This window comes from Protopterus annectens, chromosome 1.part0, assembly GCF_019279795.1.
Source record: "Protopterus annectens isolate FY-2018-M chromosome 1.part0, PAN1.0, whole genome shotgun sequence".
Taxonomy (NCBI): domain Eukaryota; kingdom Metazoa; phylum Chordata; order Ceratodontiformes; family Protopteridae; genus Protopterus; species Protopterus annectens.
The window spans coordinates 1,484,196,884-1,484,217,375 of record NC_056725.1 but is presented as its reverse complement, the minus strand read 5'-3'; the positions used below and the strand labels follow the sequence as shown (position 1 = coordinate 1,484,217,375).

At 45.1% G+C, this 20,492-nt stretch overlaps 1 protein-coding gene across 1 annotated transcript in view; it reads right to left on the bottom strand.

Moving 5' to 3' along the window:
* Positions 1–20,492, bottom strand: part of RAB4B (RAB4B, member RAS oncogene family) — a 523,428-nt gene that overhangs the window by 167,554 nt on the left and 335,382 nt on the right. The window contains exon 4 of the mRNA XM_044072539.1: positions 6,920–6,982. Within this exon, the coding sequence (XP_043928474.1) occupies positions 6,920–6,982 (63 nt within the window). The remainder of the gene's footprint in view (positions 1–6,919; positions 6,983–20,492) is intronic.

The following is a 20,492-nucleotide window of genomic DNA, read 5'->3' as shown; positions in this document are numbered from 1 at the left end:
TCTGTATGCCCAGATGGAAAACCTTTTCCACTTACTGAGGTAAAGTTTCCTAGTCAAAGATTTATGAGACGACAATAGTATATATTGCGCTTCTTCTGATAAATTCTGGAACCTGGCTATTCTGGGAACTGGAGCAGCCAAGCTGTCAGTTTGATGGACTGAAGAGAGGGATGAAGAGCTCCTGACAAGTGGGTCAACAGATCCGGCACTGGGTCCAGGATCCAAAGCTCCTCTAATAGATGAGGCATCAGAAAGGGGAACCAAATTAGACAAGGCCAATATGGGGCAATTAAGATAAGTGTCCTGCCCAGAAAACTGGCTTTCTGCAATACTTTGGGAATCAGTGGAAAGGGGGGAAAAGCATAAAGGAGTCCCGGAGGCCAATCGTGGATAAGTGCGTCCCTCAGGGATTGTCCCTGTTGAGGGATCAGGGCAAAGTAGTTGCTGCACTTGGTGTTTGTGAAGGTGGCAAAAAAGGTTGCAGCAAGGCTGGCCCCATCTGTGGAAAATCATTTCTGCTATTTTGTTCTTGAGAGACAACTCGTGAGGTAGCAGAATAGCTCTGCCGAGTCTGTCCGCTATGACGTTGGATCTCCCCGGGATGTGCGTTGCAATCAGAAAACGCTGGGTGGACTCTGCCCAATTCCATAAGCTCAGAGCCGCTCGACACAGGGGATAGGATTTGGTCCCTCCTTGTTTGTTAATGTACCAGACTACTGACATGTTGCCCGACTGGATTGCACTCGTGCCAAGGAGAAAAGAGTCTTGAAAGGTCTGCAACACTAGGACCGCTGTCATCCCCAGGATGTGTAAATGAGCCTCGTGAGCCAGCCAAGTACCTTGGGCTGTCCATCCCTGATCATGCCCACCCCCCCCCCAATCAGGGAGGCGTCTGTGGTTACCGTTGCTACTGGACAGGGGAGAACAAATGGGCGGCCTATAGTCACCGTCTCTGACGTTAGCCACCAGCGAAGGTTGTTCTTGCAAGAGTCGGTAATCAAAACCAATGATTCAAGGGTAATTCCTGAAATGTCCACTGCGTGAAAAGTAGCCACTGAAGAATGCGCATGTGAGATCTCACAAGGGGTATTGCAATAATCGCTACTGCCATAGTGCTTAGCAGTTTGAGAATCTGTGATGGTGGTGCTTTTCATTTTGACAGGAGATCCACAATTTGTTCTTGGAGGACAATCACTCTTTCGGGAGGGAGCTTCAGGGACATTCCGATTGTGTCCAAGTCTGCTCCTATACGCTGTATGCTGCGATGGCAATAAGGCAGACTTTTCTAAATTTATTGTAATGCCCAGCTGTGAACATAAATCTATGGTAGTGTCCCTTGCCCGAATAAGCTGATGCCTGGTGTGGGCAGTAAGGAGCCAGTTGTCCAAGTAAGGAAACACCTGGATTCCTGAATGTCTAAAGTGAGCCATGACCACTGCCATGCATTTGAACACTCTGGGGGCTGTAGTGATACCAAAGGGCAGTGCCCGAAATTGGAAATGACTGGCTCCCAGCTGGAAGCGCAGACGATCCCTGGATGGCCTGGCCATTTTGATATGGTAGTATGCATCCTGGAGATCTATAGAGCACATCTAATCGACCTTCCCTAGAAATGGGAGAATAGACTAAAGCGTGACCATCCGGAACTTCGTCTTTACCACATATCTGTGGAGTCTGCTGAGGTCCAGAATAGGTCTCCAGTCCCCCCGTCTTCTTTGATACCAAAAGAACCTTGAGTAAGTTCCGGATCCTTGCTGGTCTGCTGTGACTGGCTGGATGACTCCTTTCAGGAGCGGTGATGGGGTTTCCCAAGGAACTGATCCCAGTCACCCAGGCTCTGCGGACCCCCTCTGCCACGTGGGTGTCTTCCAGCATTGCATCCCTCTCTGCCCCTGGAGGAGGCTTCACCTTGTAAGTTCAGAAAGGCTCCTTACGGAAGCACGTTTTCCCACCCCATCCACCTTTGGGATAAGGTTTAGTAGGGGTAGAAAAACGGACTCCAACGGCAGACCATATTGCTCACATCTGGTGAGGGTCTCTGACTTTTGGTCCAAATAAGGAGGACCCATCGAAAGGGGCATTCACAAACGACGACTTAAAAGGTTCCGCAAAAGAACATAAGCACATCCAGGAATGTCTCCGCAAAGCAATTCCTGTACCTGCAGCCCTACTCATTCCATCAGCTGCATAAGACGCAAGGCGCATGGACGAGTTTACGATGGAATTGAGGGTAGCAAGCTGAAACATTACTTGTCCGCCACAGAGTAGTTACCTTGTCCGCCACAGAGTCGGCTACTGCACCCTGGAGAGTATCACCCGAGATCTCTCTGTAGACATGTGAAGTGGGTCAGGTAGTTCAATGACCAAAGTGCAAAGGTCGTAGAACTGAACATGCGCTTCCCGAATCTGTCCACCATCATAGACTATTTAGGAGGATGGACAGATGTACAAGTCTCAGACATCTCTTTTAGTGGCTGCCGCCTCCACCATGGCATCAACAGGTATGGGTTTAGACAAAAAAGCCTTACCATGGGGTGCTGAAATGTACTTGTTTGGCCTTCTAGGAACAGGCTTCATAGAATCTGGTGGCTCCCATGCCCTTCGAGATAAAAGATCCATCAACTCATAAAAGGGCGGAGACACCCAAGAGGTGGAGGGCCGGGAGCCTAAAGTCTTCAGGAGCACAGATTCATCCTCTGTAAGGTTTTGGGTTGGCCAGTCCACCCCTCTGCTTAAGGATCTCAAGGATATCCCCGAAGGAAATATCCTCAGAGGGGGACCTTGGGGACACCTCAGATTCCTCCAAATCGGTGTCTGACGTGATGGATTCCTGAGATGAATCCAGATGTCTCCTCTTACATAACCTCTTCCGAGGGACCTCCTCAGTGGGAATCTCTGGGGAGGTCTCAGAAGAGCAGGGTTCTCCCAAAGGGGCATCCTGAGGTTCTGGGTCCCTGTGGTTACAGTGAACCTGGAGAAGCAGCAGGTGCCTTCCAGGAGGAGGTGGCCATATCAGAGGTTGTGGAAGTCCAAGGGGACAAAGCCCTCCTCATGGCATCGAAAGCCCCACAGCTCTGATGCGAGGAAGCACCTGGGTCCGAAGAAACTGAGGACTGCTTCTGCACCAGAACTGCCTGCTCCGAGCCCGAGGTAGGAGCCAAATTCATCCGTGCCGAAGCCCCAAGAGAGAGAGAGAGAGTTGGAACAGATGTATCTGTTCGCCCCCCACCCCCACCCCCCCGGAACCGACAGGAGAGTGTCGGCTTCCAGATTCCACCGCCGGAGCAGAGGATAGCAGGGTGGTCGGTACCGACAGTTCAGAGGTGAGTGTCAGCACCGACAGCTCCACCAATGACCGACTGGCCTCCTCCAGCTCTGATGTCTCGGTTCAAGTCAGAGGAGGAGCAACAACAACAGGAGAGGACTTTGTTAGTTCCGAAGCTGCTAGAGTTGACACTGACAAAATTTTTGCCAGCGTCGGCTCCTGTAAAAGTCCCCACACCACTCAGTCCACGTCTGAATCGGAGAGTCTGGAAGCCCAAAGGGAGACCAAAGACAGAACCGGGGACCTCAAGGTAGGAGATACCCGTTCCAAAACTGGGGACCGGCCCCTACCAGCAACCTGAATGGTTGGTTCCGATGGCAGTGGAGCAGAGACCGTAGCCTTTTTAGATGTCTTCGGAACCAAAGAGCCCTTCAGAGCCGAACTAGATGACGAGGCTGGAGAAGAGGGTTTTGGTTGACTGGAAGCAGAATCCAAATCCGTTTGGAAGGCTGACTTAATTAAACCCCATTCTACCAGCTTACGCTTCCTTTCAGCTAATACCCTGGAGATGAAGCCATGACAAATGGAGCAAACCTCCTGTAATTTTTTGACTACATTTGGGACACCATTTAAATCCAGATTTAGCTTTCTCTGACATTGTAGCCAAAATTAACAAGAACTATATCTGAAAGAAATACAAGCCTAACTGGCTAAAGGTATGACAAGGCAGCAATAACCTAAGCTTAACTGGCTAACTGTAAAGAAAAAGCCTAACAGGCTGAGAAACAAAAACAGCCAAAAAAACGGCCAAAAGCCTAACCAGTTAATAAAAGAAAAAATGCAGAAAACTGCAGCGAGCCTAACTAGGCTGGGATAGAGCGACAATACTTAGCAAAAAAGGCTAACGACCAACTTGAATAATAGGGCCACGCCCAAAACTATTCTAATACTCAGAGAAAAAACATACTATCAACAGGATACAAGTCCAAAACGGACAACCAGCAAAGCACTATAGTACTAATATCTAATATATAACAACTGTGAAAGATATGAAGAAAATTCAATAGAAATCACAATTTATCTATCCAAAAACGGCCAAGAGCTATAAAGAACACCCGATCATTTGCAGCAGCAAACTAGATCTGGGGAATGTAATGGTGCATTGTGGTATAGGGCTTTGGCCTCGAGCTGTTTGAGACCTCGAGCTTTGCTATTTGGCCGAATTGGAGCCGATGATGGGCTCCGAACTCATCAGTAAGAATAAAGGCGAGACTGAACAACTTGACATCACAAATTTTCCTCAGAAAATATATATAATGGACGATTTTCCCAGCAGAAGACTTACCTGCCCAGGTTTGATGGATCACTACCCAACAGACAATTCCATAGGCCCCACTGAAGGATTGCTCTTCATTGGCCAAAAAGCTCTTGAGGTAATTTACACTACAACTGTACTTCTATGGGGCACCTGGCAGTTGGAGTGAAATGGAAAGCTCCCTTAAGATGTGAAAAGCTGGCCGGTGTCACAAGGGGTAGGATCCATATAGCTTAGGATACTGCAACAGTGATATGGTGCTGACCACCACGAGACACCTGTACAGGCACACTGATGAGCAAACAGAACCGCCATGTTTACCACTAGTACAAGAAAACAGACTGCAATAACGGATGCAGTTAAGGGTTGCAGACAGGATGATGCCACCCTGTGTGATGGGATAAAGCTCAGAAAATGGCCCACGTGACTTTGGCTCCACTAGTGGCTTGGGTACTGGAAGAACAACTGCAATGAGGAAGGAAGCTTATGGTCAACACTTCATCATGCCTCCTTGAAAGGAGGAGTCGGGACTACTGCACCACTAATCTCATCAGCCACTGAGCAGGTAATGTTTGTCTCACAAGTCAGAAGATAGTCTGGGCTTGGCAATGGTTCACCCCTACAGAATCCGGTAGACAACTTGCACTGTTCACCACACAGTGCAAGGGTGGGATCACGCAGGGATGAATGGGACCTCATGACTATGACACCCAGACATCTCACCTCCATTGCGGAAGGAATGGGTCGACTAGCTCTTGCCTCAGTCAGGGAACATATAAGTATAGTGCTTTTACACACTGTGGAAGGAATCTCATACCGAGGGGGAAGAAACAAACAGGTCCAGTGCTTGCCAGGCAGGCTGATGACCCAGAATAAAGGTTAAAAAAATTACAGAGATATGCACCTCTAATCAAGAATCTAAGAAAATTCATACAGCAGCAAAAGCTGTTAAAAGGAAAATCAAATACTGACAGAAAGCAGTTTTGTTTACTGATCAGGCTGACATATGCACAGTTCAGGGAGCTGATCACCACACAAACTGAAGAACTGCATTCAATAAAATGTTTTTTGTATGTGTGCAAAAATAACCTGTGTGATGTGAAAGACCATTATGCACTTGGTATAAAGTTAAATAATCATCATTTTACATAAAGTATACTACATTACAGAATGAATAAAAATAATTATATTTCATGCCTAAGAAATAAGTGTACTATGTGGGGGGGGGGGCTACACCTTTAAATAAGTTGACATCTAGCTACAGGAAGCTTCATATTACGTACTTTACATTCGAGAAGCAGTTTGAATAAACATCTTATGGAGGCTGAAGCATATCCACAGTGTCTGTGAAGTTTACTAAGATTTTTGACTTCTCTCTCCAGTGCCAGTGACTCATGGGATTAAAATGCTGCCACTTACACCAGCTGTCAATGCTGTGCAAGGGTCTCCAAAGCAGGAGAGACAGTACCTCTTATAAGACTGAACAATAAACTGAGGACTGCACTCAATGTCAGTTTTGGCAATTTCACTCAATGTAGGCAGGAGCTTTCCAAAATGCGCATGTAATAGAACTCTGAAATAATTTCTTCTTCTTTCGGCTTTCCCGGTTGGGGGTTGCCACAGCGGATCACCTGTCCGCTCATGATTGGCACTGGAGTTTTACAGTGTCGAGTTGCCAGCCCGGCGCCCAACCTTCCACAGAAAGCACACACGCACACCTATGCCCAATTTAGAGTGTCCAATCCACCTACAGCATGTCTTTGGGATGTGGGAGGAAACCATAGCACCCACAGGAAACCCACGCAACCACAGGGAGGACATGGAGACTCTGCACAGAAGGCACTCCAGCCGAGGATTGAACCAGAGAACCTCTTGCTATGAGGCGGCAATGCTAACCACTGCACCACCGTGGCCGCCCAGAGCTCTGAAATAACAAAATGGCTAAAAGAACTGTGGATCCAGGCTGCATTCACCCCTTCTTCCTGACACACGGTTGGTCAGAAAAGATCAGGTGAGGGAGTATTCATTAAGCCCTAAGTAGGAGATAAATAGCGAAAGTCAATATACATGCATAAAAACTCTGCTCTCAAGTATTCTACCAACATCACTGGGGATCTCAAAATAAGATTAGCTGTTATGTCTGATGGCAACTGCAGTTTACATCAAAGTGTCTCAACAAATGTTACTGCTCAAGTCCAGAGTCCTTGTCTTCTTCACGGACTGAGCATCTCTTTCAGAATAATTTTTGCAAAAGTAACGTTGCTCATATGTTGAGTCTTTCATAAAAAAAAAGTCCAATTATGTAACAATTATTCAAAATTAAAATTAATCCAACTCACCTTGTGATATCATATACTAAAAGTGCTCCTGCTGCTCCTCGATAGTAGCTCCTTGTTACAGACCTACAAAAAACATTTCTAGTTATTACGAAACACAATTCCAGCAAAAGATGCAATAAAAGTATGTATTTTTTATCAAAACTTTAACAATAACCAGGGTAAACACCTCATAATTAGTCAACAACTTATTTTACTAAATAATCATTTGTGCCAGGTTCAGAGCCTTATTTTAGGCTAGGCTTACTATGTTATGGAGTAGGCTGACTCTGATATCTGTACAATCTGTAGCTATCAATGTTGGAAAAGTAGTGTAGCATTTGCATGATGAACATGATTAATGTAAAGGGTTAAAGGCTAAGGGATTCCCTACCCTCCAAGTCAACAACAGTTTAAATCTAACACTGTATTGCTAGTGGCAAAAAGCCTCAACTCGTCACTTATCAGTGGTTTACAAATAGATGTGCCTAGTTACAGAACCATAGCTGGATTATCCTTGTGCGTGATGTCATCCCCCGATTTAGCTCCCCCACAAATATAAGTTATGGAGCAAGAGGAGGAGGACTTCTGCTTTTAAAACTGTAGCAGACCGCTTGCTACATCTGCAGTAAGTGGCTCAGTAAAACTTATTTCAGGCACGCAAAGCGGTGAAGAGTTTCAGTACTGCAAAAAAGCAGTAATGAAATTCAGAAATTTCAGTACAGAACTGAACAACAGTACTACACTATTGATCAAAATCTTGACTGTGATCCCAAATACCTTGCCCCTAGAGCCGCTGTCCTTTTCAGCCCACCCTAACTACACTACTGGCTGGTACCTAATGGGCAGATGTCCACACCAGACCACCACCTATAGAATAGAATAGAACAGAATACAATAGAAAATACTCAGCAGTTTTAAATGTCAGTCACTGGAATAGTAGATGAGCAACGACTGTACAATACAGCAGGCCTACATATGCTGCATTAACATTATTCATCTCCTAGTCTTCTCTTGGTCAGTACATAAACTATCAAGGCACACACATTCCAAAATATATATATCTATATATATATATATATATATATCTATATATATATATCTATATATATATATATATATATTATATATATATATATCTATATATATCATATATATATATCTATATATATCTATATCTATATATATATCTATATATATATATATCTATATATATATATATATATATATATATATATATTTATATATATATATATCTATATATCTATAACATACATATACACGATGACCTTATTTCTTTTTCAAAAACTGATTTGCCATTTTATGTTATATAAATTTCATCATCAATTAATGGTGTACACCTCAAAATGTGAATGAAGGCAAGCTAATCCACATTTGTGATTCCTAATTAAGAAGGAGCAAAAATGAATATGGACCATATATCAGCACAAACATACTACCTGAAAGAGACAGGATAGCCAACAGTATAAAAGTACAGTAATGAAGTAGTTTAGAATATCACTCAGCAGACCACTCAGAAATGGGGCGGTAGTGTACACTAAAGACAGATGTGAAAAGCATTTGCATGTCAGCTGCTTCAAAGTGATATATTCTTAAATGATGCATGTTAAAATTGAGAACATTGACATTTGTGCTGTAACAGAGACCTGGTTCAAGGCAGCAGAAAGCACCCCTGGCACTATCAGGCTATAACTCATTCCACATCTTTCGGCCCCAGAACTTGGACCGAAGCGCTAAAGGTGGTGGTGTTTCCATATTCATAAAGGATGCACACACCTCTAGACTGGTAACCCAAATGCAGAGATACTTCAGGTGTAGATAACATTGGGTAAGACAGCGATTCAGGTCGTAGCCGGTTATAGGTCCCCAACCATGTCCCAAGACACTCACTCCAAGTTCCTAAGCACCCTGGAGAATATTAGGGTCCAACCCAACACTCATACTGGGCGACTTCAACTACTCTTCTATTAATTGGGAAAACTACTTGTGTACCAATACACTTGCCCAACATTTCATGGAATTCATTAGTTCCAATGACCTGGATCAGCTTTGTTCTTTCCCCCACTAGAGGTAGCAACATCCTTGACCTGGTCATTACTAACATGGGCAACAATTGCTCTACACCAATAGTCAACTCCTCCCTGGTTAGATCCGACCACAAACTAATCACCTTGGAAATCCACATCCCCCACCCCACCCGCAAAGGTAACCTTCATGAAAAACTTCTCCAAAGTTAACTCTGGGTTCCTAAGAAAAGAGGTGGCTAACTTCACAGCACCCATGCAAATGGAGAATATTTGCATGACCGTCGAATCATACACCAATGCACTGTACGAACATGTACATAAATGCATGGATCTCGCCATACCCAAGAGAACCAAGACGCTCTCCTCCCAAAAAAAGGAAGCCAATCTGGTGGTCCCCTGCCATAAGCAAACTCTACAACAGAAGAGGAAACTGATATGGAATAATTCGAAGTCCCAAGATGGGAAAAACTCCCTTATCAGCCTCAATAAAAAGTTGAGATCCCTCATCAAATCCTCTAAAGCTAGCTATGAAAACAGAACTGCAGCAGATAGTAAAGACAACCACAAGGCTTTCTATAGTTATGCAAAGAACCTCCATGGCAATATCCAGATTTGCTCTGAGCTACTGCACAATGGTACCTCTTATACAGAGCCAACAGATATTGCCAATATAGTGGCCGACAGATTCAGTGCCAACCCCCCCCCCCCCCAAAGGACCAATCAATACCGGTAGATTGCCAGGTACCCAGTATTACTGGTGCACAACTTAAAACAGCACTGTCCCAAGGCCAAGATTACAGCATCTATGGCATCTGACAATATCCCTGTGTTCTACATTAACTACAACGTGAACTGGCACCTCACCTGTGTGCCCTGTTCAATCACAGCCTCACTTCAGGCTTTGTCCCTACCGAATGGCGCACTGCTATAGTCATCCCTCTCCACAAAGGAGGAGTGACTACAGACCCTGGGAACTATCGCCCCATTAGCCTGACAAGTCTGATATGCAAAGCTATGGAACACATCATCACGGACCTAATAAACAAGGATATAGGGAATCTCCAAACTCTGGAGCTCACACAGTTTGGTTTTGTGAAGGGTAGATCATGCCTGTTCAACCTGGTCGACTTCTTTGAGTCAGTCACCAGAGCTGTAGATGAAGGCAAGGTGGTTCATACAGCCTACCTTGATCTGGCCAAGGCCTCTGATACCATTCCCCACTCAGGAATCATAGAAAAACTCACTAAGCATCAACCCCTATAATCACTAGGTGGGTTGCAAACTGGCTCACAGATAGAACCCACAGTGTGAAAGTAGCTGATTCCAAGTCAGACTGCCAACCAGTCACGAGTGGAGTCCCACACAGGGATCGGTCCTGGGTCCTCTCCTGTTTGGTATCTACTTCTCAGAAGTCCAGTCCAACATAAAGGGACCCTGGCTGACCAGGTTCGCAGACGATTGCAAGTTGAGAGCCATTATTAACTCCCCAAGTGATGTTGACATCCTACAGAGAGGCCTTACTGACACCAACGACTGGTGTCAGAACCATGGCCTTAAGCTCAATGCCAAAAAATGTGCCATCCCCTTTGGGAAAAAGCCAGTTCCCATGAACTACCTCATTGATTTTAGTCCACTGAACACAGAAGGCATTATAAGTGATCTGGGAACACAGGTTGACCGCAACCTCTCTTTTGAGCTCCACACTGCCACTGTAGTCAGAAAGTTCTTCTATGTGACGCATCTCATTACTAAGGGTTTTGCATCTAGGAAGAAAGAGGCCAATCAGAGTATAATGCCCCATTTGGCATGTACCTCACTAGACACCTGCAACAACTGGAGAGGTCACAAAAGTACCTCACAGAGAGGATCCTAGGCCTTAAACACTTGCCCTATATGGACAGACTCAAAAAACTAACTATTCTCTGTCTCATATCACCTACTGAGAGGCAATCTCTGCTAGACTTACAAAGCCATGTCTGCCCCAGCTTTGTTAGAAATGGTACATCTAAATAAATCCCAATCCTTCCGCACCACACATTCCAGAGACCTCAACCTCATTACCACAATCAACAGAACGTGCTGGAGGGACAGGTTCATAACCCAGAGACTGCCCATCCTATGGAATAGACTTCCCATACATGTCAAACAGAGCACCTCACTAGCCCTCTTCAAGAGAAATCTTGATGAGTGGATGGGAAATAGAAAATTCACCCCAGGGATCACTGCAGTGGCTCTACTCGACAGAGGCACTGGAAACTAAGGTCAGGTGGGCTAGCCTTGTAAAGGCTCCAGGGCCATTAGCCTAGTACACACCTATGAACGTATGAACCCTATAAGACATACTGTCGCTGTCTAGATACAATGACGTGCAACTTACCTCTCCATTTAACCTTGAATTACATCAACGTAGCAAGTGATGACCTGGGGTGCACTAGACTACAGAATACATTTTACAAACTTGATCTTGACTTTTAGGAGGAACAGCAAATAGAACTATGCAGGTGAACTAAAGAAAGAGACAAGTGCATACCAAGTTGGACAAATTTATAAAACAATGGCAAAAATATTTCAACACGTCTGCAAGTATTGAAAGCTGCTGATTACAGCAAGACTCATGCTTGTATCAACCAGATGACTAAATATTCCTGTCTAATTTCTTAAAAGAAACGCATTGTACATGCAGCATAAAACGCCATTAAGGAGTCTGAAGGACATGAGTTCCACATACAGAGGTTACGGCTGTGAGTACAGATTCATCGTACAAACGTACTTATCAGTGGACTCACCGTTTACTAAAATTACACTTGCCAATTTTTTTTTTTTGGGCCTTTTGTGCCTTCTATAGACAACTATAGATCTCCTAACATTTACTGCTGCAGTATTCATAACTTATAGGATTCCCTGCCGTGCACACCCGTCGTCTGGCCAGTCTACCAAAGCCTACCATTGCTTTAAGGTACACTGAATGTCACCTAAGCCACTCCTTACGTAGTTATAGGGCATAAAGGTGACTTTCAGGCAAACCATCTTCTGATCTTTCTTTGCTGCCAGTCCAAATGCTGTTTTTAACCAGTCAGTTTGCCTCCGTCCATTATCTGCTGCTTTCTTCTGTATGTTTGCATTCTGGTGATTACTCCTGTTTGCTGAAGTTCTCACCATTGCAGGTAAGTACCCAGATTTTTTTCTTCTTGAATTTTTTTGGGCTGTTTGGGGGGTTAATGGTATCCAAGAAGGGTAAAAACGCCAATGTGAGAGACGGACTCCCCATAAAACCTGCCACGATAAATGCCTATTTTGCCTAGGAGTTTCTCACAACCATGTCTTATTCAATTTGTCAGGCATTTGTCCCCAAAACCCTTCAAAGTAAGTAGGCCTTCTTCCCTTTCATCATATCTTGAGAACCAGCGTCTTGAGCTTCTTGCTAAAGATACTATGCATGGAACTTTCTGCCCCAAGGATCAGCTGTCAGGGAAGAAGGTGAAAAAGATAAGACCAGAATCTTCTGCTCTCCAGCCTCTGCTGGGCATTTCTCCAGAGGTGGTTACAAAACCGGAGGCTCACCTGGCTGTGTTGCCGGATTTCTTATTCTGAATCCGGGTTGGAGGCCAGCGAGTATTTGGTGGGCAGAGGCTTTGCAGGTGTCAGTTTCGGATGTTTATAGGGAACCATGGTTGTTTCCGAGGGGTCTAGGAGGGGGGTTACGCACAGTCTTTTTAGGGAAGAAGCTCCTACTACAGTTGTGGAATACAATCCTGAGTCGTAGCCTTTACAAATTTCTAGGATGAACATTCCCTTAAAGAAACAGAAATCTAAACATGTTTCTTCTGCTCCTAGGGATCCCCAAAGTGAGTGGGAGGCCTTTACTCAGGGGTTATTTAATGCTTTACGGTCATTAAGACTGACTCGAGGGGTTTTGGATCCTGCTCCTCCTTTGTCCTCTTCTACATTAAAAGAACCAGGAAACTGAATTCTTCTGAGGAACAGCTGGATTATGATGAAGAATCCCTTACTTTTTCGACCCAGCTTCCATCTCCTTTAGACTACAGGTCGGAGGAGAGCGAATCGAATAGTCCAGATACTCCTTTGGAGGAAATTTTCATTGAGGATACAGTCTCTAGGATGATGGAATTTTTATTTCAGTGGGATTGTGCCCAGTTATATCCATAAGTAGTACTATGACTTACTGCAGATGGAATCTCCTAAACCTGCGGCTATTCCTCCTGTCTTGGCTGCTTTACTAGATCTTTTCTTTCAATGTCTCTAAACCACCTGATTCTCTGCCCCCAAAAAGTCTAATGGGTTTTATAGGGTGCCTGAGGATTGTTGCTTTTTGTTCAACTGTCCTGCTGCTCACCCCTCTGTGGTGTCTGTAGCCTCTGATAAGCCACCTCAGTTGCTTCCTTCAAACAAGTTAATGTCTTCTGATAAGGACAGCAAAACCATGGACAGGCTGGGTAAGAAGATTTATACTTCAGCTACCCTAGCTTTTAGGGTTATTAATGATCAGACCCATATATCTAGGTATGTGTTGGCTCTTCTTTCTTAGGCGACCACTTTATTTTGATCTGCTCTTTTCTCGCTAGGGACTTCCTCTCAAGAAGTTTGTCAGCCCATGAAATTTAGTTATGATGCAGCAGATGCCTCTTCTAGAGCTGCTGCTTTTGTTTCAGTAATGAGGAGGTATTCTTGGCTTAGGCTTCAACCTTTACCTGATGATATAAAGACTAAGTTGATGGATGCTCCTCTGGACGATAAGAAGTTATGTACTTACCATAACGTTCCATGTTTGTTGTCCATCTCGCCTACATTCTTGCAGGTCGGGTCTGGAGCCAATCACAGCTCCGACTCAGCCGAATACTAAAGCTAGAGAGCTTCCACCGGCTCGAGGCTAACCCCTATCCCATGATGCTCTGGGCCACATCCCCAGATTTTGTTTGCAAGCAAAAGACTTGGACTAACCTAAATAACTACATCAGAAAATATATCTATATACAGATGTTTAGCATGAGACAAAAACCTGAGACTCCAAATCTTCATAACTAGGTACATAAGTATAGGATTATCCACCCGTTCCCAGGAGGGGGTAGGAGGGTGGGACGCAAGAAAGGAGGCGAGATGAACAAACCTGGAGTGTTATGGTAAGTACATAACTTCTTAATGTTATGTTGTCCTATCTCGCCATAATTCTTGCAGGTTGGGACAGCATCCCTAGCACCTTAATCCCATGGTGGCTCAGGAAAAAATACTCTTCAATACAGTGGATCCAAAGGAAGACCTGTTCCGGGAGGCCACATCTACTTTGTAATGAGTGATAAAGGTATGAGGTCTCACCCATGTGGCAGCTGCACAAATAGTCTCATTAGGAAGTCTGACCTGAAAGGCAGAGGATTAGAGACTGCTCTTGTGGAATGTCCCTTTACCTTCCCTGGTGGTAGTTTATTATTCTTACTGTAAGAGAAGGAAATGTAACCAGTCAGCCATTTTGACAAAGTTACTTTGGAAACTGACAACCCATTCTTTTTGTCAGAAAAGGACACAAAAATTTGGTCCGTCTTCCTGAGATCTTTTGTCCTATACAGGTAAAAGCATAACTGCCTATATGCATCCAACTGATGCAAATTATACTTTGCCTTGTCGCTGTAGTTTGAAAAAAAAACAGGCAATTCAATGGATTGGTTTACATTACTCTCTGAACAGACTTTTGGAAGGAATGATGGATTAGTTCTCAAGGATACCCTATCATTGTGAAAAATGATACAAGGGGAACGAATAGAAAGAGCTTACAATTCCGATACCCGTCTGGCAGAGGTTATGGCTACTAAAAAGAGAGTCTTCCACGACAAATACTTCAAATCACAAGATGATGCGGGTTCAAAGGGTGGTAAAATCAGTGAGTTTAGAACAAGACTTGGGTCCCAAGGGACTGGGAGCTCTTTAATCGGGGGTCTGAGTAAGAAACTGTCTTTGAGGAAAGCTTTACATAACCTATGAGACATAATAGCAACTCCCATTTCTCCAGTATGGAAATTAGAAATGGCTGCCAACTGAACTCTGATGGTTGCTACTGCAGCTCCTTTGTCAAAGAGTTTGGAAAAAAAATTCTAGGATTACAGTAACAGGAGCTGTAAAAGGTTCTATGTTCTGTCCCGCAGCCCAGCATGAAAATCTTTTACACTTACTGGAATACAATCTCCTCGTAGACGGCTTATGTGAAGAGGCGAGAATATGACTCACTGCAAGGGAAAAAGAGTGCCAAGCGTGAAATTGGATGAAGCCATGCTGTCAACTTGAGGGTTTGGATAGACGGATGGAACTCCCCTGAAGAGTGGGTCAAGAGGTCTGGAAATGGATCCAGAATCCAAGGTTCTTCTAGCAAATGGGTCTGAAAAAAGGGGAATCAAACTTGTCGAGGCCAGTAAGGAGCAATGAGAATCACAGTGCTTTCTGCAGTACTTTGGGAATTAGAAGAAAGGCATAGAGTAGCCCTGGTGGCCAACCATGAACCAGTGCATCCTTTGGTGACTTCCCTGGAAGAGGAATGAGGACAAAGTAGCTGTTGCATTTGGCGTTCATGGAAGTGGTGAAAAGGTCGCAGCAAAGCTGGCACCATTTTTGGAAGATCTTTTCCACAATCTCTGTTTTCAGGGAACATTCATGAGGCAACAGAATAGCTATGATGAGTTTGTCCGCTATCACGTTGGATTTCCCCGGGATGTGCGTTGCTATCAGAAAGCGTTGAGAAGTGATCGCCCCCCTGCCAAACTTGTTGTGCTTCCTGACATAGTGGGTAACATTTGGTTCCTCCCTGCTTGTTCATGTACTACACTACTGACACATTGTCAGTCTGAATTGTAACCATCCCTGTTGGTAGAGAGTCCTGAAATGCCTGCAACTCAGGAGCACCACTCATCTCCAAAACGTTGATGTGCAAGTGGCGTTCGTATTCTTGCCATAGGCCTTGGACCGTCACCCCCAGATAATGCCCCCCTCACCATTTCTGGGAAGTGTCCGTGGTCAGTACTGCATTAGGTTGAGGAAACACAAGGGGTTGGCCCTGATACAACTGGTCTGTCTGCAGCCACCAAAGGAGATCGTTTTTGCAAGATTCTGTGAGGATAATCTGATGTGAAAGAGGGAGATCTTGCATTGACCACTGAGCAAATAACCACTGCAGAACTCTCATGTGTAGTCATGCTAGGGGAACTAGAAGAATAACTGCTGCCATGGTACCCAGTACTCGCAGCAGATATCTGGCCTGAACTTTCTTCTTTGACATCAAAATCCTGATATGCTGTCTAGGGTAAGTTTTGCAGTCATATTTCTTGAATCCAATTCAGCACCTAAGGAGGTAATATGCTGAAACAGTGACAAAAAAAAATAAAAATAAAAAATCTGCCTCAAGTATACAGTGATGCCTAGTCCAGTGCAAAGTGACATTGTTTCATTTCTCGTTCATAGTAGTAGATGCTTGGTGGTGGCGGAAAGGAGACAGTCGTCAAGATATGGAAACGCATGGAATCCCTGACGTCTCAAGTGAGCCGTGACCACTGCCATGCATTTGGTGAACACAATGGGGGTTGTAGTGAGGCCAAAGGGCAGGGGTTGAAATTGGTAATGGCAGTCTCTCAGCCGGAAGTGTAACTGTCTCCTGGATCAGTCTGTCCATCTTTATATGGTAGTACGTATCCTGGAGATCTATTGAGCACATACAATAGTCTTTCTCGATAAACGGGAATATTAACTGCAGTTTTACCATCCGGAACTCTGACTTGTTCACTGCTTTGTTTAGCTTGCTGAGATCTAGAATGGATCTCCAGTCCCCTGTCTATTTTGGAACTAAAAAGAATCTTGACTAAGTTCCAGATCCCATTTGGTCTGCGGGGACCTCTTGGATGACTCTTTTCCAGCAACGAGAGAATCTCTTATGTTGCATAGTCCTTCTGACCAGGTGTAATGTCTGATAAGGACTGGTTCACCAGAGGGGGAATAGAAAATGGTATGCAATAGCCGCTGGATATAACTGTTAGTACCCATTTGTCTTGGGAGTTTTCTTTCCAGGTGTTTGGGTACAGTGACAATCGACCCCCGACTGCCTCCAGAGAACAGCAAGTGGGCCTCCTTTCAGGGGTGCCGGAAGTGCCTGTCCGAGAACGTCTCTGTCACCCTGATTCTGCGGACCTCCTCTGCTGCGAGGACAGCCTCTTCCATTATAACCCCCCCTCTGCCCTGGGGGAAGAGTCACCATGTGCATCAGAGAAACCATTCTGGGACTTGCGGAACCACATCTTTCCACCCTTTTGACCTTTGGGACAAGGTCTAGATGAGACAGAAAAATGGTCTCCAACGGCAGATAAAGTTTTCCCATCCTGCTCGCACCCTGGTCAAAGTATCTTCCACCTCTGGTCCAAAAAGGGATGAACCACCAAAAAGGGCATTAGTGAAGGAAGACGAAGGGCTCAGCAAAGTTGCAAAGGCACATCCAGGAATGCCTCCTCAGGGAAATTCCTGTTGCAGCTGCTCTGCTCACTCCATCAGCTGCATATGAAATCACTCTCATGGAGGAGTTTACGATGGAATTGAGGGTAGAGAGCTGAGAGGACACATTGTCCACGGACCCTGAAGCTACAGTACCCTGAAGGGTATCTCCAAGTTCATTGAGGAGAGCCCTTTGAAGTCTCGTAAAATGTGTAAGGTAATTCAGCGACTGTAGGGTGAAGGCCGCTGAAGAAAACGCACGCTTTCCATATCTATCCATAGTCCTAGATTCTTTGTTAGGAGGATCTCAAGACAGCTCCTCCTTGGTGGCCGCCACCACCATCACATCCACAGGGACACCCTTTAGTCAAAAATTCCTTCTCTAAGGGTGCAATAATAAATTTGTTAGGCCTTCTCGGAACAGGCTCCACTATACCAGGCGATGTCCAGGCCTTACGGGCTATGATGCCTAACAGTTGGTCAAATGGGGGAGTCACCCAGGAGGTGGAAGGGCAAGACCCAAAAACCTCTAGGTATACTCATTCGTCCTCTGAAGGGTTGGTGAGCTTCCAGCCACCCCTTTGTTTCAGGATCTCAAGGACGTCCGCAAAGGAGACATCTTCAGAGGGGGACAGTGGGGACCCTTCAGACTCATCCAAATCGGTATCAGAAGTGACAGACTCAGGGGAGTCTATGTGGCTCCTCTTGCACAGTCTTTTCCGAGGGACTTCTTCAGAGGGGTACTCCGGAGAAGTTTTGGAAGAGACCATGCCACCTGCAGCGGCTTCCTGAGGATCTGGATCTCTGCACTTGGGAGGGAGCGGTGGTGACAAAATAGACACTGCCACCTGGGAGGGAAGAGAATTTGGCTGTGAGAGCGGGGCTGTCTGAGGAGACAGTACTCTCTCCATCAGTTCAAAATACCCCTCACCCCACTCCAGGGAGACCCTCTGCTCCGAAGAGACAGAAAAAGAAGTTATGTCTTACCATAACGTTCCATCTGTATTGTTGATCCTCGTTCAATCATTACATGTGGGTATCTGTTCCATCCTCGGAACCGAGCTGGCCATCTTCCAAGCTCGCATCCGCTACAAACTCTCGAGCTAAAACTCTTACCCAGAATTCCCCTCTCCCTGTTACCTCAGGTTGAGTTTGCAAGTCAAAAGAAGGTAGAGGCTACCTCTGGTCAAATGACCAAACAGAACCGGATGGTGAGAGCCACTAGAAGCCACAGGAGGGGGAAGGAGGGAGGGTCGTAATGACTGAACGAGGATCAACAATATAGATGGAACGTTATGGTAAGACATAACTTCTTTATCTGATACTGTTAATCCTTGTTCATTCCTTACATGTGGGACAGAGCCCCCAGCTACCTTTATTCCTGGGAGGCTCTCATGGAAGGACATTCCTGAGCACCATAGAACCAAAAGATGCTCTTCCCCTGGAGGCCAAATCCTAGCCCAAGTTGCAGCTGCACAAATGTCATGTAAAGAGGCTCTGGCATGGAAGGCAGCAGAAGTTGCCACCGACCTTGTAGAATAAGCCTTTATGGTAGTAGGTAATGGAATATTACATAGTTTATAAATGAAGGTCATGCAGTCTTTCAACCATTTAGCCAATGTGACCTTAGCAATAGCACATCCTAATTTAAGTCCAGAATAGGCCAAAAATAACAGTTCTGATTTACGAGAAGCCTTAGTCCTGTTCAAGTAGAAGCGAATTTGCCCGTGAATATCTAAGGTATGTAGGCAATACTCCCCTCTGTTTGAATGATTGTGGAAGAAAACTAGCAATTCAGTGGTTTGATTAATGGACATTATCTCTATGAAAAATCAAATATGGTCTCTTGATGCATAAGGCTTGCAGCTCAGATATGTATGGCAGAAGTAATGGTGGCCAAAAACGAGGTTTTCCATAACAAATATTTGAGGTCGCTAGAAGAAGCTGGTTCGAAAGGTGGCATTATCAAAGCTTGCACGACTAATGACGGGTCCCATGGTTGAGTAGGTTCTCAAAAAGGGGGTTTTATAAGATTCACGCCTTTTATGAAGGTCTTGCATAACTTGTGTTACATAAGAGAAGAATCTTGGACACCATCATGAAAATTAGATATTGCAGCCAAATGAACTCTAATGGTAGAGGCAGACAGACTGGACTGAAATAGGGTAGACAAAGATTCCAGTACTATCAACATTGGTGCTGAAAAAGGATCTACTTGTTTTTCTTTCAGCCAAAAAGTAAATCTTTTCTACTTGCTGAGATATGTAATTCTGGTGGAAGACTTATGAGATGCAATAGGAATGTCACGTACTGGCAAAGAAAGATCATTCTGCCTGGCAATCAAAGGAATTGGAGGAGCCAAGCTGTGTGACTTCAGGCTGTTCAGGTTGGGGTGGAATCAGATTCTGCGGATGGGAGATCAACCCCGGGGTTGGATGTAGAATCCACAGTTGATCTAGCAGGTGAGGCCAAAGGGAGGGAAACCAAATCTGACGAGGCCAATATGGTGCTATGGGGATTACTTTGCTCTTCAACCAGCGATCTTTCTTCAGAAACTGGGGAATGAGGGGGAGAGGTGGAAATGCATAAAGCAGACCCGAGGGTCAATCGTGAACTAGAGCGTTCCTGGGTGACTGTCCCGGAGGGAGAATCAGGGCGAAATAGTTGCTGCATTTGTAGTTGGTCAGGGACGCAGAGGTCGCAGCAACGAAGACCCCAGCGGTTGAAGATTTCCGCCGCTATGAAGGGATTCAGGGACCACTCGTGAGGTTGTAGAATACACCTGCTGAGTCTGTCTGCTGGAACTCCCGGGAATGTGCATTGCTAGAAGAAAGTGGTTGGTAGCCATCGCCCATTGCCATATCCTCATGGCCTCTTGACAGAGTGGGTAAGATTTGGTTCCACCTTGTTTGTTGATGTACCAGACCACCGCCTTATTGTCTGATTGTATCGCAATAGTCCCAGACGGCAGCAGGGGATGGAATGCTTGCAACTCCAGAAGCACCGCCCTCAGCTTTAGAACATTTATATGCAGATGGGCCTCCATTTTGGACCAAGTACCTTGGACTGTCTGT